This window comes from Piliocolobus tephrosceles, chromosome 3 (genome assembly GCF_002776525.5).
Source record: "Piliocolobus tephrosceles isolate RC106 chromosome 3, ASM277652v3, whole genome shotgun sequence".
NCBI classification, from domain to species: Eukaryota; Metazoa; Chordata; class Mammalia; order Primates; family Cercopithecidae; genus Piliocolobus; species Piliocolobus tephrosceles.
The window spans coordinates 47,536,715-47,546,313 of record NC_045436.1 but is presented as its reverse complement, the minus strand read 5'-3'; the positions used below and the strand labels follow the sequence as shown (position 1 = coordinate 47,546,313).

General features: G+C 38.0%; 1 protein-coding gene across 6 annotated transcripts in view; it reads right to left on the bottom strand.

Annotated features, from left to right (window-relative positions):
- INPP4B (inositol polyphosphate-4-phosphatase type II B) overlaps window positions 1-9,599 on the bottom strand; it is an 840,917-nt gene that overhangs the window by 61,358 nt on the left and 769,960 nt on the right. For all 6 annotated transcript variants that reach the window (XM_023225976.3, XM_023225978.3, XM_023225977.3 and 3 more), the window contains one exon: window positions 2,024-2,136. In XM_023225976.3, coding sequence (XP_023081744.1) covers window positions 2,024-2,136 — 113 coding nt within the window. The remainder of the gene's footprint in view (window positions 1-2,023; window positions 2,137-9,599) is intronic.

The following is a 9,599-nucleotide window of genomic DNA, read 5'->3' as shown; positions in this document are numbered from 1 at the left end:
TTTATTTATTTATTTATTTATTTATTTATTTATTTATTTATTTATTTTTGAGACGGAGTCTCGCTCTGTCACCAGACTGCAGTGTTGTGGTGTGATCTCAGCTCACTGCAACCTCCGACTCCCTGGTTCAAGCGATTCTCCTACTTCAGCCTCCTGCATAGCTGAGATTATGGGCATGCACCACCACACCTAATTTTTGTATTTTAGTAGAGACGGAGTTTCACTATGTTGGCCAGGATGGTCTTGATCTCCTGACCTCGTGATTCGCCTGCCTCGGTCTCCCAAAGTGCTGGGATTACAGGCATGATCCACAACGCCCGGCCACTTTATATTTTTCAATTAGAATGTAAAACATTAACTAAAGCAATATTTCATTAAATAGATTTTTAAAAGGAAAATAAAATAAAAACAAATATTGACAAAATATTTCTGGAAAATATCAAAAGGAATTTCTATATTTCTTTATTTTAAAAGTTTCATTAAGGCCCATGATTTACAAATAGAATATTGAAACTAAGGCATAAGGCAACAGAAATGCTACTAATCATTTATTCAGTGGTGAATTGTGAGTAAATCATATTTGATTAGTATACACATTTCAAAAAAATTTTTAGAAATGTGTGGGATTTATAGGAAAACTTTTTCATACATTAAAATGGGAAATTGCATATATTAAAAGAAAATACACATTTGTGTTTATATGTGTGTATCCTCAATTTATCTATTTACATAACTTCACAATATGTACATAATGACACATTTATGTTTGTAAATCGTCAGATGGCATGAGTATCAAACTATCTTCATGCCGTCGTGTTTTCAGTAAAATAGAAAACACAATTTATGACCTGCCATTGTGAAATTTTTGTTAGAATTAACAACCAGAGTGGTCTTTGAAGATACAAAGAGCAGCCACACTATTAAAAACAACCTTCATGTAATACAGTATGGCGCTAAATGGAACCAGTGTAAATGAGCTGCCTGAAAGCAACATTTCATATTGTTCTTCCTTTGGGCTCCAAGAAGGCAGGAAGGGAAACTAAAGAAGCTTTCCTCTGCCTTGCTTTTGGTAAATTATTTCATATGGGCTCATGGTAAATTATCCATTCCTTTTTCCCAGAAGAAAGTAAGTAATATTGAATTATAATTGAAGCACTGGCAGTAGGGGAAAACTTTCTGTTTTAAATGCTATGACTAGAGAATGAATAGAGTATGCTAGAAGTGTGGTTAACCTGAGCTCCAAATTATAGGAATAACACTGTAGAACTGCAAACATGGCATTTATCATAAAGATCTTTAACATGTACCTTTCCTGATGGAAGAATGCATTCCTAATGAAAGGATGTTTGGGTCTGAATGTTTAACACAATTCATAAATTTCATGTGAGCTATGCCTCAATAGTTACCAGATAAGAGCCTTAAAAATACAGGCATTCTTTTCTAATTCTTGTAGAAACCTGCGGTGAGAACACAGGCAGATCTTTTACCCCAAAGGCACCATTGAATGAGGAAGAGCTATACAAAATATAGCTCATTACCCTTAGAGCAATTCATCAGTAATGACTTCTATGCCAATATCTAAATTAACAAACGCATTTATAAGCTTGTTAACTGAACAATATGTCCAGGAGCCTTATTGAAGCTGTGAATCAGAGATCTGATAACCACATTCTGTTGAAACCATATGTCTCTAAAGCAGCAGTTCAAAATCCTGGGTGATACGGGCAATTGACGTTGCAACATGCATCAAGAAACTCACAGATGCTCCCTCAGAGTGGAGAACACATCCAAGGTTGGTAAGAATAGCAAGTGAGCAAGATTCTTTCTTGAGTGCATCTTCTTTCATCTTATGTTCTAGTCTATGGATAGAACTACCAACAAGAATAGAAATGCCTAATCCACGGAATAATAGAAGATGACAGCTGGTAACCCCAAGTGCAGAGGTTGGACCCTGCACAATAGAGAACTGATAATATTTGGTTATGATGTTGCAGGAAATAAGATTTGACATGAGAGTGCTTACCGTTGCAGCCAGCCACATAATTTCTACATTCTTTCTTTTTTTGGATTGGATATTTTGATGGAGATTTTCTAATAATGCTTTTAAATCATTTTGTTCCTGAAAATGTGAAATATCTGAAGGAGGAAAAAAACAAAAGGAGAAAAATAAAATGAGACAGTGTTCACATTAAGCTGCCTATGGAGTTTTTTTCCAATACATTTATTTGCAACCACAACTTTTCTTTTAGACAGGGTCTTGCTCTGCCTACCCAGGCTGGAGTGCCAGTGGGACAAAATCTCTGCTCACTGCAGCCCAGCCTCAATCTCCCAGGCTCAAGTGATCCTCCCACCTCAGCGCCCAAAGTAGCTGGGATTACAGAAGCATATAACCATACCCAGCTACATTCTGTATTTTTTGTAGAGACAGGGTTTGGCCATGTCACCTAGGCTGGTCTCAAACTCCTGAGCTCAAACAAACTGCCTGTCTTGGCCACCTGAAGTGCTAGGATTACCAGCGTGAGCCACTGCACCCAGCCTCAAACACCATTTTATAACAACAAATATCATTTGAAGCAGAGAATATCTGAGGATAACCATACATATTATCTGGTTTTATTCTTTACTTATAAATATGCTTAATTCTCTCATTCTCTATTCTGTATAACTATGGTAATATCAAGTGGTCCCACAGTACTATTTTACCAGCATTTTTTACAAAGATGACAACTTCTCTCTCACTTTAATAAAAGCATAAGACATAGATGTCATGAGATAAAACTTTCCTTCTTTTTTTGCCATTGAATAGCTAGTCTGAGTCAAGAGAATATATTAAATTGAACATGTCAGGGGTAGGAGAAATCTGAAAGTTCAAATAAAATACATGAAGTCAGTTGCTATACAGCAAGTTTCCTTGAACTCAGCACTATTAACTTCTTGAATCAGGTAATATGTTGCTGGGAGGAAGACCATACTATGCATTACAGGATGTTTCACAGCATCCCTGGCCTCTACCATTCACGCGCCAGTAGTAGCTTTCCCAAGGTAATAGTAAAAACGGCCTTCAGACACTGCCAATGTCTCCTGACAGAAAAATATATCCAGCTTGAGAACCACTGCCAGAAAGAAGCACAGATATGATACGGAAAGAGGAAAAACATGAGGCTATAGTTCACAGTATGAAATAATTGGGTAGAAAGCAGGAAATGACACTGGTGGCTCAGATTTCTACATACTAACAACTAAAGCATGGGTAATAAATGGCATACACTTTATTCTAAAAACAGAGACAATGTACATTATGACACAAATGTCCCCAAGACTTGGTGAGATGGGGTTCAAGATTACAGTGACAGAAACAAGAAGACTGTCTAAATGAATGGTTGGGTAAGTACTGTATAGTATGAAAACACACTCTACTGTTGAATCCATAAACTGAGAGAGAAACTCCCGAGAGCTTTAACTAAGACTAAAAACAGGAGAAAATACAATGGACTACACCTACATTACCAAGTTTCACTGAAGAAATAGATGACATAGTCCTTACAAGTTCACAAAAACTGACACAAATGAATTTTAGTAGTAATGAGGCTTTGTACTTTTTCAAATTTGTACCAGATGTTGCAGTTTAGCAAAATAATATATCTGAATAGTTCTAGTTTGTGGCTTTGGCTCCAGGGAAGGGAGGAAGTATCCCAGTGAACTATACTAGTGATTAAGAGCGGAAGTGGTTGTTAAGGTAGGAATTTCCATTGAAAAGAATCATATCTCATCGTGGATTTTATGATCACAGAATAGAGGAAGGTTGGGTACAATCCAGATAGGTTGAGGAAAGTGAGATTCAAAATCGTCGTATAAAATATATGCATGATTCCACTGAATTTGTTTCTAAAAGGGAAAGTTGTCAAAAGTCAAATATTTACTATTTAACTACAGATGATTGTCATAAAAATGAGAAAGTTTGACTGAAGACACTGCATTGCGAGGTAGAAGCTTCTCTGATATACAGGAATTTTAACAGGACACAGCCCAAAGATAGCCTGAAGAGAAAGGGAAGGAGGCCAAATATGGAATGCCTTGAAGGGAGTTATAAAATCAGACCAGGACTTGGTGGCTAATCAAAGAAGGTAAGGACAATAATGCTGCCTTTTAATTTATAATCATGGCATGCAAGAAATAAGAAGTCAAGTCCACCTTCCCTGCTTTTAATGTTGATAAATGGCAACCAAAACAAACCCAGGGGAAGCCATAAATTAGAATTATAAGCAGCCATTAAAATTATGTGCAGGTATATTAGTGACAATAGAAAGTGTCCCTGATATTGCTGAAAAGAAGAATTGGTCAGATTAATGAAAGAATGTATTTGTGTAACAATGTGTGTGTGTGTGTGCACGCACACATGAATGCCTGTGTGTATGTTGGCTTCTCTTGGCATATGTATATAGGCAGCAAGGGAAGCACTGGACAATTCTATAAGAATTGGTGTGTGTAGGAGGGCATCTAGCAAAGATAATGCTTTGTGTCTACCAAGAGCATTTGAGGCTGAGGGGCAAATAGCAAAGGCACGAGGCATGAGCCAGTACTGCAGAAACAGGGAGTGTGCGGTTCACAATGTCCTTAGAGTGAATAGTCCTGGGGCAAGATTTATGAAGGAGAATCATGTTCTGCTATGCTGGGGAATCTGGGCTTCATCCTAGAAAATGTGGGCAACTGGTGAGTTTTAAACAAGGGCTTAACCCCTTCTGGAAAGCCCCTGAGTTTCTTTCTGAAGTCAGGCTTGTACAAATGGCTCTCAAATCATTTTGAAAGCAATACAGAATAAGAAGTTTCCTTTAACACAAGATGAAGACATCACACGTGTTCTGGAGAGCTGATGCATAACAATGCAATTTTAATCAGCAATACTTTATTATGTATTTGAAATTTGCTAACAGAGTAGATTGTAAATGTTCTCACCACACACACACACACACACACACACACACACACACAAAGTGATAACTATCTGAGGTGATGAAATAGTAATTAGTTTGACTATGGTAATTATTTAATAATGGATACGTGTAACACATCATCAAATTGTATGCCTTAGGTATACGTAATCCTTAATTATCAAAAATATCTCAATTTACAAAAAGAAAAAAGCTTAATTTACATAATATCTCACAGCAGTCATACACACACACCCCTCTGTAACAAAAATTTTATGAAATAATATTTACCCTTAGTGTATGCCTTGCACCTGAAATTTTTCTATTTCATAATTTTTGAAAAATTGTAGTTCCAACACACCACATTTATTTCACATTACATAGGATTAACATAAAACATTTGGAAAGCCCTGATTTAGGGCAACCCTATGTCCAAAGTGACTGGGGCTGAAGTGACTTTTTCACAAAGTTCATAGTGAGAGGAGGAGTCAAGGCTAAAACTTTGTCTCTTAACTGTTGTACCCGTAATTTCTCCAAAATCTCTGCTGATGCTTTTACCATTGGTAGCACTAAAACCAGCTCTGGTATTAACACAATAGGCCAAATTCTTCAGAATGCTGAGACTCCAGAACACAGCATGATTTATCAAAATAATTTTGTTTCATTGTAGACATGGAAATGTTTTAATAAGCCATTTTAAATAGACTATAGGGATCCTAAATGTACATCAAGCACTTGGCCATCCTTTCCTCATTCCCACCTCATAAAGAGAGTGTGTTAGAATCGACAGGCATGATGTCTCATGGAAATTTCACTCCCTCTCCCATGGTGTGCTTCTTAAAAGAAAGTAATTTTGATGTTTTTATTTCGTTTGTTTTTTGTTTTTTATTTTTACATTTTTAGGCCACTATTTCTATTTCTATAGTGACAAAACTTGCTTTATTCAGAGCACACCTCTGTCAACCTAATACTTTGGTTGCTGCCATTTTTTTTTTTTTTTTTTCCAACCCAGTAAAAATTGCAGACCACAAAAATTCAAGTCTGGTTCAGGAGAGCAGTACAATTAATAATAGCCAGTTTGTTAATAGGTGAGATTTCAAGATGTAATGATAGATCCTGATGTATCAACTGAAAATTGTGGTGTACACAGAACGTGAATTGGTTTTAGGCTTAGACTGTGTCTCCTCAAATGTAAATATAGCCAAAAAGTCTTGCTTCTGCTACTCATTCCTGCATTATTCTAACACAAAATTTAGACAGCACAGCTGAGTCTCTCTATGCATATATCCATAATAGTATTCTTTTTTTTTGAAATGGAGTTTAAGAAAGTATTCAGAGGTAAAAGTTACAAGAATGTTTATTGCATTATTGTTTATAATTTTTAATAGCAAAAAAGCTTTAAAATGTTCATAAAGAGTAAGAATAAACCAATATATTAATGCAAACTAATATAAGTAAAAAGGATACACAAATACCATATGTGTCAACCTGGATATATCACAAAAACGATATTGAGCAAAAAAGAATGAATTATAGAAAGATTCACCCAAAGCAACTAGTCATATAGTTAAATGTGCAAAACTGTACCATATTTTAATGGATATATAAATACAGAGTAAAATGTGTATGAGGATGTAAAACATCAAATTCAGGGTATTGGTGTTCTCATAGGAGGGGAGGGTTAAGGGTGGTAAGCCGGAGGGATACAAAGGGAGCTTTCACCCTATCTGTAAATATCTGTTTCTTACGAAAATTCCAAAGCTGAGCAATGGGTTCCCAAATGTGTGCTATTTATGATTTGTTCTTTTTTGTTTGTTTGAAACTTTTATAATTGCTTTTCAAAAACAGCACTGAGCCAAGATTCCAGGAAAATGATTTCTAATGCCAACTCTACTGCTGCTTTGACGTGTAGTCCTGGGCATATTGCTTAATCCTCTGTCCCTATTTCCTCAACTGCGAAAGACGGATAAGAATCCGGTCATGCGTCATTGACTAGTAGTGGAAAACAATGAATAAAAGCCTTGGCAGAAAAGGCTACATTATTAAATTCTGTGTCACCTCTGAAAAACAGAAGAAGATATCAGTAGCACTTAAAAAAGAGTTCATAGACTCAGAGGGGAAGCTACTTTCTCAGGTAAAAGTCAGAATGTATACAAAGTAAGAAAAAGTCTCCTCATACACATGCAGTCACATACCCCAGTCACAAACATTCACAAACCCTGAAGCTGTTCTCCCACCTCCCCAATGGAACACAACAATCAAGTTAAGAGTCAGGTGTTAGGACCTATTTCCTCCTTGTTAGGTCAAATAGGTTTCTTCAATAAGAAGAGCTCTGAATATGACATTGACCTGAATCACAGGCATGGTATTAATAAGGAAACAGGAATGGAACCATGGCCTTTTAGCTCACTGAACTGTGATGCTAATGATGTCAAATAGCTTCATTCTCTTACAGCCAAATAACTGTGTGGCCAGAAACTGTTCCAAGATGAATCAGAAATTATGATTGCCTTCCCAGTCCCTAATCTACTCATTTCCCACACGAAGTGGCAGATACAAAATTTCCATGGGAGGCACCACACTCTCACTCTGACATCCATTGCTGTGATCCATACCCCTCGAAATCAAGACTAGTTCAGGAATGGACGTGATCTAAACCAGATGGCACTAAACTCTCATCTCAGCAACTGTTTTAAGGATATGCAAGTGGCCTGTGCTATTCCAGTTGAGTGAAGCTCCAGAAGAGGAAAGGAAACCCTTCTTAACCCTTTGGTTGAGCGTGGGGTTAGCTCATGACAGCCATCTTTTAGCCGTGAGGAGACTAGATGTAGGATAAAATTAACATGATAAAAGATAAGATCAGCCTAATGATAAAATACAAAGGAGATTTTTGTTTGTTTGTTTGTTTTTGTTTTTTTGAGGCAGAGTCTTACTTTATCACCCAGGCTGGAATGCAGTGCTGTGATCTCGACTCACTGCAACCTCTGCCTCCCTGGTTCAAGGGGTTCTCCCAGCTCAGACTCCCGAGTAGCTGGGCTTATAGGCACCCACCATCACGCCTGGCTAATTTTTGTAGAGATGGGGTCTCACCATGTTGGCGGGGCTGGTCTCAAACTCCTGACCTCAGGTGATTCACCCGCCTCGGCCTCCCAAAGTGCTGGGATTACAGTTGTGAGCCACGGCGCCTGTCCTGAGATATGTTTTATACTGCTGAGTCACTGCTGAGTCACTGAACCAACCTTCTCTTGAAACCTACCTTACTGTTAGAATTTTCAGTGAGGTTTATCAGCAAGTTTTCTTTATTGTTTAAGCTAGTTTGAATTAAGAGTTTTTGTCGGGCCAGGCGCGGTGGCTCAAGCCTGTAATCCCAGCACTTTGGGAGGCCGAGACGGGCGGATCACGAGGTCAGGAGATTGAGACCATCCTGGCTAACACGGTGAAACCCCGTCTCTACTAAAAAAAATGCAAAAAACTAGCCGGGCAAGGTGGCGGGCGCCTGTAGTCCCAGCTACTCGGGAGGCTGAGGCAGGAGAATGGCGTAAACCCGGGAGGCGGAGCTTGCAGTGAGCTGAGATCCGGCCACTGCACTCCAGCCTGGGCCACAGAGCTAGACTCCGTCTCAAAAAAAAAAAAAAAAAAAAAAAAGAGTTTTTGTCACTTGCAATCAAAAGCATTCTAAGGTAAGTAAATTGTTACATATGTATCTTAAACACTAACCAGCCATAATACAAATGTGTACTGTTGATTTAAAATGAGGAAAGGACAAGTCAGAGTATTTCTGGAGGGCAGCAAATCTATCACACCTGCAGTGATGGTTTTAAAACATGGTCCTACATTCTTCAACACTTTTTATTGAGACGTGGAATGTATGGCTCCTCAGGTTGAATCTGGGTGGGCTTGTGACTGTCTTGACTAATGAAGTATGACAGAAGTAATGCTCTGTGGCTTCTGAGGCCAGGTCTGAATTGATTATGCCTCTCCTGCTTAATTCTCTTGGAACTTTGCTGACTGTATTCTTCATTTTGAGATGCTCCCTATAAGAACCCAGCCACTATGCTGGGAGAAGCCCACGCCACATGGAAGGTCTTGTTTAGGTGCTTAAGTCAACAGTCACAGCTGAGCCCAGCCTTTGAATCAAGTTAGCCCAGGTGCAAGAATGTGAGTACAGAAACCTCCAGATGCCTCCAGTTCTCAGCCCCCAGGTACTCTTCCTTCCATCTGAAGGTCATGGACATCATGGAGCAGAGACAAACCATCCCTGGTTTCCCTTTCTGATACCTAACCCACAGAATCTGTGAGCATAAATAAAATCATTCTGCTTTTATAACAGTAAACTTGAGGTAGCTTGTTATCCGGCAATAAATAACTAGAACAGAACAGCTACAATAAAAACAATTTAAAGAGCTTGTACTTCCAAGTATGAAAAAATTAACATGATGAACACTGCTTTCACTGCCTACTCTGGTGAGTACTATATTCTGTAATATCAAGTCTCTTCTACAATTAATTCTAAAATAATTATAGTTAACTGTACTAGCAAGCAGACAAATGCAATTAGGTAAAAGCCATTGAGATATCTTAAAATTGAAAATTATGTTCTTTTAGATGCTGTAAAATCTTGAAAAATAAGAAAAGACAAAACTCCACCGAAACCAGCTTTATTAAAATTGC